At 38.6% G+C, this 19,682-nt stretch overlaps 1 protein-coding gene across 1 annotated transcript; it reads right to left on the bottom strand.

Moving 5' to 3' along the window:
• Positions 1–1,495: 1,495 nt before the first annotated feature.
• Positions 1,496–19,378, bottom strand: TBC1D7 (TBC1 domain family member 7). The gene is made up of 9 exons (XM_053957805.1): positions 19,221–19,378; positions 17,717–17,916; positions 17,139–17,259; positions 16,398–16,478; positions 13,360–13,547; positions 11,608–11,745; positions 9,860–10,005; positions 2,582–2,711; positions 1,496–1,758 (listed from the first exon to the last, which is right to left on the bottom strand). The coding sequence occupies exons 3-9, from the start codon at positions 17,248–17,250 to the stop codon at positions 1,672–1,674; spliced, it is 882 nt and encodes a 293-aa protein (XP_053813780.1). The 5' UTR covers positions 17,251–17,259; positions 17,717–17,916; positions 19,221–19,378; the 3' UTR covers positions 1,496–1,671.
• Positions 19,379–19,682: the final 304 nt, after the last annotated feature.

The following is a 19,682-nucleotide window of genomic DNA, read 5'->3' as shown; positions in this document are numbered from 1 at the left end:
GTCAAACAGTAATTGGAGGAACACTCACTGGCAAGCCTGGAAGCAGTAACACTGACTGGCATTTCTAATCCTGATTCAGTGCATCTCTCTTCACAGAATATGAGTTATTGATTCCCTTGCAGGACTGAAACAGCTGAACACCTTCAGTGTCGTCGCTGCTTGTTTTTAAATGACCAAGTAATGTGCCGTGTGAAGGCCCCAGCACCCGCACCTTTGGGGTGGCGTGAATTGGCTATGCAGCCAGGGGGAATCCTTCACACGGACAACCTCTCACACTGCACCCACGGCCATTACTTGAAACACTTGTGCACTGCATTGTTACAGGATACAGGGCTGTTGTTAACAGAACTTGTGTCTTTCCCGTGCACCTTACCCTGCACTAGGAAAACATGCACCCATCCAAAGTGAACTCCATGGATTACACCACAGTGCAGGCATAACAATGGATTCCAAAGCAGACACAAACACTCTTTTCCTGAACTGGCTGAACTGGGACATTCGAGAAGCACCAACTGCAAGGTCTCAGCATCCAGCAGAGATCATCTCCCCAGGATTTTAGGGGTAACCCCAGCAAAGTCTCAGGCTTCCCCACTTAATGTGCTGCAAGGTAAACCTGACCCAGTTTAAAACAAAAGCTTCTAAAGCATTTCAAGTCTGCACAACACCGAGTGCAAGCTAAACACACTCTCTCAAGTGCAATGAGCATCCTTGGCACTAAGCACCATTTTGAGTCAAGCAACAGCTAAGCAACACATTCTTATGTACAATTCACCTGTCTATGCAAGAGGTAGAAATAGAATTTTACACTTTTGCAAGAAAAAGATCAGTTCCCCAGTAAATCTCTATCTATGGCTAATCACTCTACTTTTACTTACACCATGAATTACATTTCTGCATTGAATTAATTCTGAAATCTAAACCAAGCAAGAATCAAATTACAACAGCTTCAAGCCAAGCACTCAGTAGAGCCATTGGTTATTACTGGGCTGTAATTCTGAATTATATTGGCTCATCCCACTGATTTTCTCCATACCTGCACAGATCCACTTCTCTAGAATATCTCCCATGAAGAACAAATGAGATACAGCCATAGAGAGCTGTCTGACAGATAAAAAGAAAGTATTTTAAAACACTTCAGAAAAGGATTTCACCCCTGGTCATTGTGATGTCCTGTACCTCAGATTTGGGAAGTTTCATTTACCTGAAAATTTACAGTGTTAAAAGAGTACAAATACATTCCTAGCAAAAGCATGCTTGTTCACCACCCAACAGCCTGACACTCAGTAAATTCACTGTACAAATACCTCCAAGTAGTAACTAGTAATATCAAGTATAAGACAGCATACTGAAACATTTTTATATCACAAGCAAATTTGTTTACCTTGCTTCAAGAGTTAGGTTTACTTCTGCAAAAGCAAGAGAGCACACTGTGCAACCAAAATACTGTAAATGAATGAACAAGTAACACTTTGGACATCACCACCCCACCACTAAGTATCTTCATTTCCTCTGTATTTATTGAAAAATATTTACGTATTGGTCACTATGCTTTAACAGCATCTTTACACAAAAGAGTTAATGAAGAACATCACACTAGGATGGGGAAAGGATGGTAAAATGTCTTTTCAAAAGTTAGGTTTTTTTCCAAGCTGTCACAAGCCAAGAGACTTCTCAGACTGAATGCGCTGGAGTCCCACAGTGCATGCGCCACAGATCCACAGCTTTGCTGACAATGGCATCGGTGTTGTCCTGAGGAATCTGCAAAAGATTGGGGCAAAGTGCCTGGTCAAAGCACTCCATTCAGACTGTTTTGTTTAAAATAAAGGTTTTAAATTTCCAGTTCAGATTTTATCTCTTTATTAAAAAAGAAAACAAAAGTAGAATCCCATCTCCCTGTCCTCATCCCACCATCCCTCTGTCCTGCACACACCATATTACATCCAGGTTTTGGACAAAAAGTTTTTATTTCTAAAATTTCTGGTAAGCAGCCAGGCACCTCACACTTCACACATCCCTGACACCAGGCATGACTCACACTGCCTATCCATGACCACAGCTGTATCTCATATAACTCACCTGGGTTACACTGGGACCCTACAGCCCTGCTGAGATGCCTCATTACTATTCAGGGTCAGGAAGGTTCAGGGTCAGGTTCATGATCCCATCCTCACATCAACAGAAAACACACATTGAGTCTACAAATCTGCGCTCAGGCAAGGCGCAAGAAAAAGGTGCCAGAAACCAACCCTTCTAAGAAGCCTCCAGAAAAATTAACCTAACCTGATCTGCACTTACTTTCACAGAAAAGTCCTTTTGTATCACAAATGTTAATTCTGTACATAGATAATACATTCCCCAAGCCTAAAAATCACTTAATTCTATGGAAGCCTTAGCTCTTGACAGAAGAAGTTGTTAGAAGTTGTTATTCTCAATGCTGAGCATACTCCCTTCACCTTGGTACTGCTACACTGTTCTCAGTAATGTAATAATATCTTTTGGTACATCTGCAGCAGGCAAGCAATTCAGGTTGAAACAGTTATAAGCTATAAAAGGTAATGCAAAGCATAATTAGAGTACTTACATTTTCCAAAAACTGTGTGATCTTTTCTGCAGAATTCAGTGCTATTATCTTCATTTTAAATGTTAATAATATCTCCACAGCAACAAACACAAGAATCTTGCAGGATCCACTTATGACTTTGTCCCAGACTCTACAAGAAAGTGAAAAGGAATCACTAAACATTATTGCAATGTTTATCTGCTTATTTCTCTGCTAGAACAGCCTTTGTACAATCATCTCTATGCAGAATATTTTTCTGAACAACAGCAATGTATTGAATTATTCGGGTCAGGATAAATAGACAACATTTTATCAACTCCTCAATCTGTACAGAGCAGAGGGATAGCAAGCAGTAATTGGAATGTGCTGATATGGTGTGTTGCTGTTTAAAAATTGAACTGTTTACAAGCTCAAGTACAAAAAGAAAATCTTGGCTTAATAGTCTGGACTGTAACAACTACTCTACTGGACTACACAGCTACCAGAGTGTGTGGTAAAGATGAGAATTTTTCCAAGTGCAACAAAAAAAATAAACTAACTCCATTAGCATGCCTAATAAAGATACTCTTCAATCAGCTAGGCTGCTAAAAATTCAAAGAGATGTAATATTGAACAACTACATCACAAGCAGGTCATTGCTGTATGAGATACAAATATGATCAGCAGGATATAGTCCGTGATGTTTAAATTAAGCACAAGAAACAACTACTAAGTCTTCCAATCCATCCCACTGTGCACAGACACTCTCAGAAATACCTAGGCACTCCTACCTCTCGTGTGAAATCATACCTGGACCTCCTTGGGCAGGTGTCCAAAGGCTTCAGCAATAGAACTTGGATGAATGTTAAAATGGATCATCACTACCAAAACCTACTATTAGCCTGCAACAATTTGAAATCATCCTTTATCCAGCAGCTCTCTCTCAGGCCCAGTTCAAGAGACTCAGGATAAAAGATTAGACAAAAAAGTGTGAAACCATCTGTCAGATGACAGCTTTTAGGGCTCACATTATTTTTAGTTCCTGAATTTTAAGAGCTATGTCAGAAAGAGTTTCTGAGGATTACAGTTCTTGCTCCTTCTGGGCACTTCTTCAAAGTATTTCTCCTTCCAAATAAAAACATGGAGGAACAAAGATCACACACTACCCTCTATAATTTCTGAATATAGTAGCACCAACTGAAAAATATCTTCTGCAGCCCATCTACAAATGTGGATCTATGGGTATACTCCTTCCACGGACAACTCAATTTTTGTATGACCTCTCTCAGAAGAACTTTCCTTTCAGCCCAGAGAGCCAGGAGAGCACAACGCAGGCATGACATGAACTTTGACAGCTGAACTGAAGCACAGGTTCACACTTTTACAGAAGGAATTAAGAGGGGAAAGCCCAGCCAAGAGCAATTAAGGTGATGAAGGGAGAGGAAAGGTGAGAGAGCTTCGACTACTCAGCCTGGAGAAGAGAGTGATCTGGGGAATCTCATCCATGTCAACTGGAAGGGAGAGCACAAAAAGGGTGGAACCAGGCACTTTCCAATCATGCCAGGTGAAGGGATCTGAGGCAACAGGCACAAATTCAAACACAGAACTAGATTTTAACTTATAACAAAGAAAGTAGAAAAACAAATGTGTAGATCCTCAGGACTATTCTGAAAGTACAAGGAAACAAAAATCCCACACAGACAGATAAGGGGAAATGAAAAAGCACAGCCGATTTCTTTCCCCTTTGCAATTTAGTTTTAATTCCCTGTCTTGCTATGATTAAACAATTAGTATAATCCCCACAGGGACAGGAAAAACACACAATCCAAGATCAAAATCTTACTGCTTCATTTGTGGTTCAAGCATTCCAGGACAAATGATCACTGCAAATATTACATTGCTGTTGAAGTCCGGTCTAGGAAGCTTTAAACAAGGATATGAGAGCACTGAGACAACAGCTCTGTTCCACACTGTAGAGGTCACCCCTGTTTACCTCTACAGCATTTTCCTACACAAACACATCTGTTTAGAAGACAAGAAAAACTTCCCCGTGTGTTCCACGTGCATCAGAACTGTAATTACAAGTGACAATTACAGAGAGTAGCAGATCTCAAAAACAGGAAAGAATTTTTAAAGTTCATATTAAAGCTTATGTTAATTTGAAAACAAACTTACTAATCCTTTTATAAAATACCCAATCTTCCTTCATTATTTTGCTTCCAATTCTTCTGACTTCAGTCTCCATAATTACATTAGGCTACATGCTCAGAAAACATTTTATTGTCTTCCTGCATTATTTAGTCTGATTCCAGAACAAATGTTTTAACAATGGCAAAACAGATGCAGTATCTAAATTACCAGTGTCTTAACAAATTTTGGAAGATGGTGCACAGAAAACTGAGTGAGATGTCAGCACTAACCAACCAGCTGTGTCTGCTGCAATATTTTTCCTTTAATATTTACAGCTATTGTTACTCTCAGGGCATTTCCACCAGTGACACTAATTGGGAATGATTGTGCAACACTTTGATGAACAGTCAGCACCTTGTCTGTACCAGCAGAGCCAGGAACAACAACATAAAATGTCAAAAGTAGAAAAAAAAACAGAGCAGTTTCAATGAAATACATTTTCTGATCCTCTTCTAATACAGCAGTCTTTATACATTGTGTATACAGGTGTCCTGCTTTCATTTTTTTAGTAGTAATCATGTAAAGTCAACTTTACTGCAACTTTTTACCTGTTCTTTGATACTGCTGGAGAGGGGAAAAGTACAAGAGAAACATCATGAAACTGTGCCTACAGCCCTACACAGGAATGCAGAAAAAGAAATACATATGCTGAAATGAAATTCACTATATTTTGTGTGACTATCATCCTCTGTAAAATATAACTGTTCAATTAACCACAGGAACATTTTTGCAGGTGTTTCTTGAAGAGCAAAGCAGTATTGACAACCATAAGGAAAAATAAAAAGAAATGGGAAGCTATAAAGGCAAAGAGCATGCCAGGGATTATGCAAATGAAACCATTTACTTTTCACTGAGCCTCTTCTATAGACAAGATACGACACTTTGTGTGCACCTGTGTGTGAAGGGATGCCATTCTCCAGGCACTCTCTGAAGTTCCTGCACCACTACAGTGCAGTAATACACAAGAGGCATCACAGCACTGCTGCTCTCTCTTTTTCTGATGTACTATCATTAACCTCACAGTTTTTCCCCACGCTGCAGGGTATAGACACTCAACCTTATTTCCTGGCTCTGGTCCTCCAGCTATCCAGGCAAGAGATATCTAAAAAGAACAAATGCTTCTCCTCTGTCTGCACTTCTGGGTGTCCTTCCAGAGGTAACTGGGCATGGAGGGACACAAAGCTCACACAAATCTCACCCTAATCTATCATGATCTTGTGCCCATTCATTTGCAAACCTGAGAAGCACCTCAGTGAGACAAAAGCAAAGTGAATTAAGTTTCTCTGTAGTAACAGCCCACATGCACATTCTTATGCCCTCCTGCTCCACAGTAAAATTAAGGCATTTTCCATATATCTGTTATTTCTATTAACAAATGACTTACATTTTTACAACTAAATGTAATTTATGCAGGGTATGGAGATCACAGATGTAAAACTACAGAATTATATTAATACATGAGGTAGTGCCAGTTTAAAAGTCATAAGATTTCAGGAGAATGACCAAATACTTTGCCACTAGCAAGTTACCAGAGACTAATAACCTAACATCAGCCAGCCATTGCCAAGCCTTCGGTGCAGAGTACAAACAACATTAGGCAGTGGCCTGATACATGAGTGGCATCATTAGGCCACAAAAAACACCTGGCTCCTTCACAATTACAACTGCAAAGCTGCACTGCTTCTGCTGGATCATCTGGGCTGACAGTGCCAGATTAAACTGGAAGCCAAAGTGCCATTTTGCTTGTAGAGCTGAAGCCACAAACAGGATCCCAAGGTTTAAGAGCAGGGATCTCCAGCTGAGGGCCATCACACCACCACTGGAAAGCTTTCCACACATGGGCTTACCAAACAGATGAGCAGATATGCTGCTGCACAAATCAAACAAATAAGGCAATGAGTATGAAAATAAAAATGTGATCCAGTTCTCTCCCTGTCTCAGAGAGAAGCACACCTTTCTGCGCCTCTCAAACCTCCGCTACAGGCTGGTTCATATCCCAGAAAGCATCCTGTCTATATTCCAGGTGGGATATAGAATCTTTGGAATGGTTTGCTCCTCCCTTTTACCAATGTGCCACCTTTAAGAAGTTTGTTAAGAAGCTCATCACGTAATATGCCAAGTGTATTAGACACTGCATAGGCTCAAAGCAAAAGTTTCCATGTGAAACCTGTCCGTATGTATTTTCCAAGCCCACTTAAATTAAACTGATGCATAAATTTCACCTATGGTGTAACTTGAAGTGTGCTATAAACCAGTATTTATACCAAGTGCCAATGCCTGTCAGGTACTGGTATTGTGCAACTTCACCTCACCATTATCAGATAAAATTTCCGCACAGCACATACAAGTCTCGTACACCTTAGAAAAAAACCAACCAAACAAACAAACCCATGAATTTTAGATTTAGCTGCTTGACAGAGAAGACTACAGTTCATAGAAAGCAAGCAGCCTCTGTAAGAAATGCAGTGCTAAATCATAAGTGAAAATAAATCATAAAAGACTGTGTTCAGATAATCTCTCACTTGACAAGAAAGTAAGTAAAATTCACAGGAGAACTGGAGACCTTCAAACCTCAGCAGTTTCAACACTGACATTTGGATGCATTTCAGATAAGCACTGGGGCTTCTAGATCCTAATCCAAACTGAATCTCCAAGCATTAATTAAATTCATCTGTCACATACCACCCATGAAGTATGTTATTTCCTCAGCGAGTAAGGCCATTATGATTACAACTGAATAATTCACAAACCTAAACTGCCAAGAAAAAGTGCACTTTCATCATGTTCCCACAAGAACTGTTGGGAAAAGGGATTGTTCTGCCATCAGAAGTACCAACACTGAAATTTGTTTTTATTCCAGAGTGATACAAAAAGCCAGTTTTTTGACCTTTTCCGGGGGAAAAAAGTATTAAAAAATTTCAGGTAATCAAAATATTCTATTTCAGTAAGATAAAACAGCATATGGAAATGTTAAAGATGCATACTGACTAGACAAAATATTTCATGTAAATAAAACTAATTCAAAATGGTAGACATTTGAAGTCAAATATTCTTGCAAGATGAAATATGAAATCAAAATTCTTCATCTAGATTTTTCCTATTACACCATCAGAATGACAAAGCTCCATTTAAGTTTCAATTTTCAACAGAAATTTTAAAAAAAACCCTTCACCTTCGAAGAGCAAATCTGCTCTGATACAAATTCCTCCCTCAGCTCTTGTCCCAGCCATAAGATCCAGTAGCAAAATTGAATCACATGAGCTCTAAGCTCTAAACTGCAACAAACATCCTATACTATGCATGCTTACATAATTTCTGCAGTCACAGAAGTAGTAAAAACTTTCAACCACCAGATCATACACAATTAGTAAGCAGACAAGAATATTTTGTAGCCTTATAGGTGCTTCATGAGAAGAACTTCCCATATAACAATAACCTTGTTGAACCTAAAGGTCTCAATCCTTCACAAAATGTATGTTTCTCTCAAACATAATCCTTGGCAATAAAAAAACCTATAGAATCTCAAAGAATATGGTCCAACAAGAGCAGAGAGCATGATTTCTAATCTTACAGCTTGTTCCCTAAAATCTTCTTATTCTTGTAAAAGCAAATAGAACAATTTTTTAAAACAGCCATTTTCCACTTTCCTCCATGGAACATGAAGTCCCAGATAAACAAACACTGCATCCACTATTCAGATTATTACCAACTTTACCACCATAAAAGCATTTTCTAGAAAGCAATTTACAAAGCACTGTTTTCACACTGTGCTCCTATTCTAGCCATTGAAGTCCTGTGATTAAGTAAAGTTTCTCTTGAACATTGTTACTTCTCAAAGTTTTCAGACAGCTGAAAATGACACCATTGTTTTCTCTATGCCACATCCTGTTCAACTATCAGCAACTCTAATTAATGCAGAAAGATGTTTCTCTACATTAAGCTTGAATTTCCTGCTTTCTCAGAGTTCTCAGGCAGCAGAATTAGGGAAATCATACAAGCTTCATTTCAAAAGCCCTTCAGTGAAGTGTCATGCACAAGAATTTTTCCCTTTTAAAAGCTCAACAACCTATTTGTAACTGTAGAATCCTGATATAATCCACAATTTCATTAACTTTGTAAAATTCAACTTGCCCTAGTAGTTTTTATAATAAACACTCGTTTAAGCCCATGGTTAAGCCCAGCCAGCAACTGAGCAGCAGACAGCCACTCATTTACTACCTCCACCTGTGGGATAGGGGGAAAAATTGGAAGGGTAGAAGTAAGAAACAAATTTGTGGGTGGAGAAAAGAAGTTTCATAATTAAAAAGAAGTAATAATTTCCAAAAAAACTGTAAGGAAGAGAAGAAAAACATAACAAAGAGAGGAAAATAAAACCTGAGACAAGTGATGCAACTGAGAATAGTTGCCCACTACCCCGACTAATGGCCAGCAAGTCCCCAGGCAAATGCTCCTACCGGCCAACCTCCTCCTCAGCTTAATTGCTGAGCATGACTCCACACGGAATGGGATATCCCTAGGGTTGGATGGAGTTAGCTGTCCTGACTGTGTCCCCTCCCAGCCATATTCTTGTGCACCCCCAGCCTCCTCGCTGGTGAGGAGCAAAATGATGCTGTGTAAGAATTGCTCTGCAGGAACTAAAACATCCCTGTGTTCCAAAACACAGCCCTATACCAGTTACTCTGAAGAAATCTAACTATCCCAGCCAAAACCCACACACATTCCCAAAATCTTTTTCATCTAACACTAATACAATATTACAGTCACTCCCTAAGTCCAGATTTTTGTCAAAAAGCCCAAAAACTGACTACCATTCAGCTATGTAACACAGACATAGGGTTTGGAGTTCTGTATCCTAGGAGGCAGTAAGTGTCCTACAGAATCAGCTGGTATACTTAGCTCCATTCTTTTTATTTTCCGTGGGTGAAAAGATCACACAGAGATTGATTATCTAGCATCAGTAAGAAGGGGAATTAAATCCAATTTTATCATTTCCAAGTTAGCAATAAAGCTAACACCATAATCTTACAGATAAAGTATGGAAAGCTCTTTGCCTGCTAGTGATGACAATTTCAGCTAGAAAGCTGAAATTACTATGTAGTTACAAACAGAAAGAAAAGAAAAAGAACTTGCCTCTGTAAACTGGACTCAGGTAAACATCCTGCAAAACACTTTTTAAACCAAAGATCGTAGGGGAGTTTGCTCATTGCAGCACATGTCTTCAGATGCGTCAGTAGTCTGTTATCTTCAATGTTCAAATACTGCTCCAGAATTTTTGGCTGTGAAAGAATTAGAAAATTTTAGGTAACTCACATCAGAATACCTTCATAGTTAATGCACACAGTAAGACAAGCACTGTCTTAACAATTCAACTGGAGTAATGTAACATATTAAAATAATGTACCGTCATTGTTTTAGTTGTTCCAAAATACAGGCATTACTGACCTTTGCAATTAACTAATTATGTACTTAACCAAAGAAACAACCTCAGCTTCCTGAAATTGCTGACCACTACCAGAACTTCCAATATATGCAGTACTCCCTAGTGCAAGGACGTGCTTCAGAGCTTCAAGCAATGCAGAGATTAAGCATGCGCTAATTACTGCTACCTTCACAAGTAAAATTGAGTTTCATTCACCTCAAACCAAATAGCCTCAGCACACATCAAAAACTACCTACACATCATGCAGCAAAACCCAAAAAATCAATTCTGTAAGCAAATCCCAGTGCAACCCATTACAAGCTGGACATTGATTTATTGTTTAAAAACCCGAAATATTTAAGGCACAAACATGTGGATAATTTCCTCATCTTGTTTAAATTTTAATATAACACAGTACCTATTTTCATAAATTCTTGACTACCTTTATGCTTTGTCATAGTTAGGCAAATTGTTAAGGACCTCAACTGTCAAAGGCACTTCCTTTGCCAATATTCTCACCTACTGAGTCTTGGCACATTGATTGTGTAACAAAAAAAAAATAAGGGAGGGAGACACTTGGCACTCTTTATGTCACATCATACAAACACAGACTTTAAAAATATTCCTTTCTCCTTTCAACTGGTATAGTTGAACGTATCATCCACTGAAACAGGAGGTAGGTTTTAAAATTATTTCTTAGTTCCAAAATGACTAACAAGGGCAGGGATAATTCTCCACAGCAAATTTCTATTCAACAATTGCTGGTGCTCATGTACTCGATATTTTTACTTTTTAGGATATTGTTAACTAAAAGCTCCTTATCTGTTAGGGCTATTTGATGAATTACAAGAACTTTTATAACTTTGATAAGTACACATTTAAATCAAACTTTAATTTTATAAATCAGTAAGACAGAAATTCAAAATGAACATACTATGACAGCATTTAAATTGTCAGTGCTGCAAAAATCTACTCCACTTTTTATTATAATTTGATTTGCAACATACTGTTTTTCTGAAGACAGAGTACTCTGCTCCATTTATAAAGCAAAACTGTGCTTTGTCTATCATCCAATGAGCAGCATATGAATGCCAGAGATGCAGCCTAGAAAGTAGCAGACGTACATCAAGATGTTCTTCACTTTTGACATTTTAATTGTTTAAAGAAAATTCTTAAGTGACCAATCTGTGAGATCTATAATTCAACTGGATACAATGTAACCTTTAGACAAAAAAGGTAATTGAAAATTTCCACGTCACAAACAAAAACGATTTCTAACATTACATTAGACAGGGCAGCACAATCGCAATGCAAAAAGCACTCCCCCCCTAGTCTCAAAATAGCTGGTGGAACAGAATCCAAAGGTGTCACTTCTGATTCTCCAGTTGTCTCCCTGTATTAATGCTTTCCATGAATGCTTCTCCTTGCAAAAAGAAGAAAAAAAATTCCTTTTCCTTACCAGCTGTTGTAATGAATCTTTGTGCTTGCTGTTCAGCTGATTCACAAAGCAACTGACAAGCCAATAGCATTCTATAGGATCCTCTACCATTTCCTCCATTGCTTTAGCAATAGCAAGAAATACTTCATCTTCAGGTTCCTGAAAAACAAAGCGAAAAAAGTCATCTATGGAGAAGTATTGGACTATTCTGATTTAAATTATTCTTATATTCCTTTTCTCTGCTATTTGGGGGAAAAAACAGGAATCAACATACACAAAAAGCTGTTCTGACATTCCTGAACAAGACATCGGGCAGCAGCTGCACGATGATGACAGATAACTATTAAAACAGAGCAAGTAAGACTTTTCTTGCTTTTAAAACCGAAACATGCTTCAGTGTATAAAGAGTCCTAAATACTACTGGGATTACCTCTCTGCCACACAGACTGCTCCAATACACACATATCCTTACTTGAACTCTCTGCATTCAGATGCACAAAACACTCAGCAGACTTCTGTTTGTTACTCAAACATTTCGCAATATTTAGATCAATCTGACATCTCTTTATCTCCCTCTGCCTCTACAATAAAACACCTGCATTACCATCAAGAGTAACCTCTCATAAGTTTAAGGGGACAGTAACTGCACTGAAAAGAGAACAAATGCTTTCTGCAGCAGCCAAACAAACCTGAGTTACAGGACTAATGACTGAGGCTCCGCTAAACACCATTGCTATGAAAACCTCACCGCAGTCCTGAGAGCAGGTCTGGGATGCACTGACAAAACACTTGCTCAGAAGGGAATACTGCTCTAGAAGGGAGGAATTTTCATCCCACTGCATCACATGCGAAGATCAAGGAAATTTCACTACTGGAAATTTGCAGGGTAGGATGGCCACATTCCTAGGAAATGGTAAGGGTATGAAGACATTCCCTCCTCTGACAAGAGTATGTTGCAGGTAATCCTCCAATTCTAAATATTAATGAATTTTCTGTATTAACTTGAACCTTTTTTTATTTTGAACTTTTAAGTACTTATGTCAAAATTTGTGATTACAGATGAAAAATTACAAATTAAGCTGGGCTAGAGTGAACACACATAAATTAACTATAGGATGAAATCCACTTAGAAAGCTCTGTGGCTCCTTTCCTCATCTCCTGTTTAATGGAAAAAAGAAAGAACCACATATTGTTTTTATCATCACACTACTAATTTAACATCACAACACAGCCTTGTTTAACCATATGGGTGTACACTGTGAACAGCAGAGTATGTGCATTACCTGACAGAAACCCAGGTCAGTTCAGACTAAAAAAAAAAGGAGGACAGTACACTGAAGTCTAGATTTAAAAACAAACAATTTAAATATTTGCTGCATCTTGCATTAAATCACTGCTTCTACAGGCTCTGAATTACCCTTGTTCCAGGAACGTAAGAACCTATGAGCTACAATGAGATGATGTCATTTTCATGTCAGTGCTATAAAGAAACTGAAGTGCCCTGGCGTACAAAAGGCTTGAAACCTAGAGGAAAAATGCACAAAAGAGATTTTAAGGCATAAAATCTTACATAAGTACTTAGGGGAAAGAAAAGAGAAAAGCACTTTGACTAAAATTCCTTATTTTATACTAGTACTTCTCTGTTTTCCATTCACCTTACTTGGTCTATCAACAAGCATTTGTGAGGTGACCTGCAGTTCAGTTTCTCACTGATTTACAGTTTCAAGTTCAATAAAGTACTGTATTTAAAAGACTGTTAAAATCACCACTGACCAATGGAAAAGCTACGTTTCGAGGCAATTTTCCTGATTCCAGTTGATGTATGCGGAGAAAAACATCAACCTGTGGGGTAGAATCATTAATAAACCGAATCACACGAAGAGCATGGTGAATATCCCAGTACTGCTCCTTCCGGTACTTCATCACCAAAGTGTGAGATTCATGGTGAGGAGGAAGAATGCCTAAAAAAAAAAAAATTAATTAAAAAATTTAAAAGAAAAAATATAAACATTTGTAAGGAGGAGTCCTACTTGTTAATTTTTATACCTGGCTAGTTTTCAGTACAGTACTAGTTGCATATTTGTGCCCAGTTTCCATTTATTTTGAAAACCAAGTCAGTGTAGAATGATTTTTATATACATTAGCTGCTCATTTTCTCAAATTCTACACTTTGTCTGAGATGACAGAGAACATATACATGCAATTAACTAATGCAAAGATACTGTTCACTGCAGTATTAATTACTTTACTGCCAGAAAAGTCTTTACTCACTGTACAAGAGATTAATTCTCCCTAAAATGACATTCAAAAACCAAAATCAATCAGTTGAATCAATTAAAGATTAAAACTTAAGAATGCCACATAGCCACTCATAAAGTAACATTTGTTATTTTCTTAGTAGAACACAAATATCTTTTCTAGTTTTCTGGGAGAAAAAAAAAATTTAAAAGTATCTAAGTAAAAAGGCAAAGAAAATTACACAGCATCTCCAGAAGAGATACTTACCATTTCACTTAGTTCTTCCCCTTACTCAAGAGTCTTGCCATGCACTGATTTTCACAATAAAACTGTCACAGACTTCAATAGAAATAAAAACATACATACACCTAGGCAAAAAAATGCCATTTCCCTATCACTAGTAGAGCAGAATTTTTCCCAGTGTAGAAACCCATGAGAACAAAGTATTCTTCAAAAGTCAGCTGAAACAAGTTACCTGCTCCTTTTACCTCTCATTTAAAGAAAAAAATATTCCTGCCAAGTGTTACACCATGAAATGGCCAAGTTGAGGAACAAGCACATCAGACAGAAAATTATATTTTCTTTTCCAGCTGCAAACCTGTCTGCATTTCAAAAGCTGGAAGAAAGCAAGGCATTTTTCACAATATGTCAAAAGAGAGTCAACATTATAACTGTATGTACATACTGCCAACTGCTCTCCTCAAACACAGAGGACAACATTAGGCAGCCAAAACGAAGCTGAAACAACAGAGGGGTGCCTGGAAACCAGCATGAGTCATCCTTGAACAGGAAGGTAACAGAGGTACTGCTGACACACCGTGTCAGCTGGGACATCAGCAAGCCTTGGTACATGTCTGAGAGAGTTTTGTTGACAGGACAGCCTTCCTTTTCTTAAATTATTAACATTATTTAGAGGTCACATAACACCTCCCATCAGAAATGGACTGGGCTGTGGTTCTGACCATTTAGGGAGTGATATTTTGCACTGCCATTCTCAATATCATATTTTCTAACAACTGTTAAAACTGAAATGCAGTGTAAGGAAAGTCTCTAAACCCAAAGCATGTCATAAAATGATAGTACGAATACATGAAATCAGAATATCATGAGTTTGAAGGGACCCATAAGGGCCACTGAGTCCCCCTCCTGGCTCTTCACAAGATCACTCCAAAAAATCACACCATGTGCCTGAGAGCAGAGTTCACTCCTTGAATTCTGTCAGGCTTGGTGCTGTGACCACTTCCTGGGGAGCCTGTTCCAAGGCCAAACCATGCCTTACTCTGATATCCAACCTAAACCTCCCTTGAAACAACTTCATGCTCTGAAATGAATGACTCTGGGTTTAAACTATAAAATACTTTTTAGAACCAGTCTAATTTTCCATGCAGTTGATTCAGAAGGTGTTTTGTGTTATCATATGATTCACAGATCCTTTATCTAAAACAGCCCAAGACCTGGTTGTGCAGTGAGCCACAATTCCACAAAGAGATGTATTTTGCTATTATAATGATGGCTGAAGGATTCTGTACTGAGTTGCTTGTCCAAAACTACTATGCTGTATTTCCCACTAGTAATGTTTTAAAGGATGCTGACCGCTTCACTAATGCCCAGGGTACAACAGTATTTCTAATGGCAGAGACTTTTATCAAGTAGGACTACTCTGTAAGTTCAACACCAAGAACTTCAAGCTTTGTAAGTAGATCTTGCCCCTTCTGTGCACTGTTAATTTACTACCCTTGCCAAAAAAAAAAGGCTTACAAATCCATATAATCAGGAATATATGGGCACAACTTTCAAGAGGTAAAAAATTTGAGGGGGAAGAAATGAATTTAAAAATTAAGATTTTTTTAAACCCCTTCTGTCTCCAAGTGGATATTATCTTGCATCTAGTCAACTAATGTACTTGACCAGTTAGTGCAAAGTCATTAGTACTTTTGAATTAGTCATCTGACTAGTGCACTTCTAGGAAAATATAATCTATTTATGGTTTTTACAGTTTCTGGGGATACCGTTAACTTGTCTTCAGCCTTGTATCTTCTTGGTAATATCTACTGGCAAATACAATTCAAACCAGCAGCAAAACCATAAGAAACCAATATTCTGCAGAACACAAAGCCTCTCTTCAGAATAAACATGTATTCCATGTTTCACACAGTTTAAAATTAATCACAGCTTTACTTCAACTTAATTGTCTGTTATTTCAGGAGCACAACTGAGTATCTCATCAGATACCAAAGACTGCTTATAATCCACATTTCAAATCCATTTCATAAATGTACTTGGATAGTGTTATGAAGTTAAATACAGAAACACACTCTCCTAGGCAGATTTCAGCAAAGTTCTCAAAAACTTCTTTTATAATTGCCATTGTGCATCCAAGGTATATACAAAAGTAGGCTAAATATATACCAGTAGGCAAGGTAATACAGAATAATCCTGAATCCTGTCATTACTTCTTCAAAGACAAAAAAAAAAGACAAAAAAAAAAAAAAAAAAAAAAAAAAAAAAAAAGACAAAAAAAAAAAAAAAAAAAGCACCTTCCTACATTCTATATTCCATGTTATGATTCATACCTAGAAGCACTTTCCACACCAGTATACGATACATGGATGGAAGAGGAAACCTTTGACTAAATGTGCAAAGCTTCTCAATATCTGTAAAGAAATGAAAAGAAAAAATATTCAGGACAAATTTAAATACGGTTATGAATAGGTTTGCATCTCTGACCCAGCTAAGTATGACAAACTTTAGTTGCAGATTGAAATTCCCTATTTCACCACATATTATCAACAAATGCTTTCACTGCTTTCACGTTGGCCTGACTTACAGTGAAACTACTCCAGGTTTCATCAGGAGGAAACTGGACCAACTTATAGGCATTTTGTAAACCACATCACTGTCAAAACAATTAAGGCCTTTTTTAAAGGAACAACATTTATCTTTCTGTTCTGTCAGAGATTTGGCGCTCCTCAGGGACCAACATCTTCATTGCTTGAAGTTAGATGGAATTGACAGCATGAGATGATGCATTCTCAGATTAAAATTGCTTTCCCTAAAAATCTTTCCATTTCTTGGGCACAGAGAATGAAGGAAGGAAAAAAGAAGAAACAAGCAAGCTGACAAATCTTTAATAGTTTTAAAAATCAGATTTCCAGGTCTTTGAAAATCAAAGGTCTGCTAGCACTAACTGAAGTATTATTGGTAAAAGATGCAAAACTTAAATAAGTATTAAGCACAGTAGGCAAACATTTTCTATTACTCCCTCCCCAGTCCCTAATCACCAAAAAATAGAGCAGATAGGGAAATCAACTTGCCCAAACGATCATCCTTTAACAGAATTTCCAGTGACTTCTTTTCTTCAACTCCACGAAACCCCACTTTTTCATAATACACTGAGCGGAAGTTTCTCTGGGAGTCATCAGCCATGACTGATTCCTTATGGAGAAACAATAAATTCCTCTGAAGACTTACAAGAATACATTCCTATTGCTTTAAGATCAAGTAATTTTGCACAGTGATATAAATGTACTGCCTATGTCTCTAGAGTATTAATAAACCCTACAGAATATTAAAATCTTCCAAGATATTTTTGGTCCCATACTAGCATAAACAATTATAAATGTAATTTATTCTAAACAAGGTCTAAAGATACCAACTTTACAAACAAAATTTAGGGATTTTTAAAAATTATTCACATAGTAAATTATGCTAAATTTCAAAAAGCTTTTTAAAAAATTGTGGGAGAAGCACTTAAGTATTTTATGCCACACCCTGTACTTCAAAACCAACATAAAAAAATACAGTTACAAGTCTGACAAAATTTTGACTATGAAAACCCTACTCAAGTAGAACTATTGCCCACATAAGTAAAATTATTATGTTTCTTACTCACCAGCCAAGGTAATCAGAAGCAAGGACAAGCCAGAGTTGGGCTCAGCGGCACGGGGGTGACAGGGAAGAATAAGGCTGGATGTGTAAATTTCGTCTTAAGTTGCAGATACAAATTAAATGTTCATGCTGTTACCAGCTGCTGCAACAGCCACAGCCTTGAGCTTGCTATTCCAGCACTAAAACCAAACAAATGTCTCATCCCTGTAGTGGAAACAAAGGTAAATTCCAGCGAGTGCTTTGTGTATCATAACAACTGTAAATGACATTTCAATTCAGTTCAACCCTCTATCAATCAATTCTCTCTCCTCTGTGGGCTTGCAAACATGAGAAAGTTCTGTCTCCTAACTCCAAGGACTAAGAACAATCTTAACTTTTATCTTGTCCAGTGACAGCAGCAAAACTTTGAGAAAAATAATTTATTTTGACTAAAGAGAGGTGAATGATGCATTGAGAAGCTTTTATAGTTAAATTCTTCTTTTCATTGCAGAGCTAAAGTACACATCAGGAGCAAAGCACTTACAGATATAAACAAATTATATAGAGTGCATACATTTAAATGTGTATATCCAGAAGGCCTATTTGTGTTTCAAATTATGTCTGGTTTTAGTGCTTTGTAGGATCAGGGCCAAGACCAGAGAACAAAACACAAACCAGCAAACGTCTGAATTAGTGCTTTCTGAGATAGGTCAAATATTATTTCAAAACAAGAGAAAAAATAAATAAATATTAATTTCAACACATTCCAGTCCTGCACTATCCTTAAGAAAATGACTGTGATATTCATGTATGGTGCATTTAAGGGTCCACTGATCAGAGTGCTCACTATTTACATTCCAGCCATGTCTAAAAGCAGACTTCATATGCAATAAATACTCAACTACTTTTGAAAATTTTCATATTTTCATTTACACGTTCAAATTTTTAAAAGCTGAGTTCAGTGTTATTTACAAAAATATTTTAAAACGAAAACAAACAAACAAAACCAAACACACGTCTAGCCCAGACCACTTGTGGAAAAATGACAGGAGAGACATGGAACAGGAATATTAATTGTAATTTGAAAAATAACAGCAGGACCTATTAGCCAGGAATATTATTTTAATAATTTTAAACTAGCACTATAACAGCAGTACATTTTATTTACTCAGTGGTAAAAATAGCTTGTTTCCTCCCTGACAATTTAGGACTTCTATTCTCATGTTATACAAATAACCAGTATTCCAATCTTTACACCTGTCTTCAATAAACTGGAAAAAGAAAACGGGAAAACAAATCCTTAGCCAGCTCATTGGAAGCGTGCTGTACAGAAGTGTGCAATTAACTCGTCCTATCTTCAATTACAGCGTTTTCGACCTCACCAGTGGCTTTCCCGGTATCATTAAGTGTCACTCCAGGTGCAGCAGCAGCGCCGCACAGGCCCGGGGAGCGGAGCCACCGCGCTCTGCCCCCGACCGAGCACCCTTCCCTCGCAGGCCCTGCCGGAGGCTCCCCCCACCCGGTCGTACCTCGGGACTCAATTCCCGGCCTCCGTCACAGTCCCAGAGGAAAACAAGGGCACATTTGGGCACGGGAACAATGCACCCCGGGAATTCGGGTCACGCCGGGCTCCCCCCGCCGCCCCCCGGCACCTCGGGCGGGCGGGCGCGGCCCGAGCGCGGCGCGGGTGCGGCGCATGCGCGGGCCCGTCCCGCCCCGGCGGCGGGCGGAGCGCGGGGGCGGCCGCGCTGGGGGCGGTCGGGGGTCGCGGTTTGTGCTGTGGGCGTCCCGCAGCCTGTCGGGGTCACCCGGTTGATCACGCACCCCGCCTGTTCTCCCCGCCACCCCGCAGCTCGATCCCTCTGCCCTCAGAGGGCATCCATCCCTCAGAGCCGGCTGCCCGCATGGCGCGGGGTGCGCTCAGGGCTGCACCGCGGTGTTTGCTCTAATAATGGGTGTGCTCGGCGCTTTTGCCCCCATTCGCGGTGACT

The sequence above is a fragment of the Vidua chalybeata genome, chromosome 1 (assembly GCF_026979565.1).
Source record: "Vidua chalybeata isolate OUT-0048 chromosome 1, bVidCha1 merged haplotype, whole genome shotgun sequence".
Taxonomy (NCBI): Eukaryota; Metazoa; Chordata; class Aves; order Passeriformes; family Viduidae; genus Vidua; species Vidua chalybeata.
The sequence above is the reverse complement of the archived record's forward strand: the minus strand, read 5'-3'. Positions and strand labels throughout refer to the sequence as shown.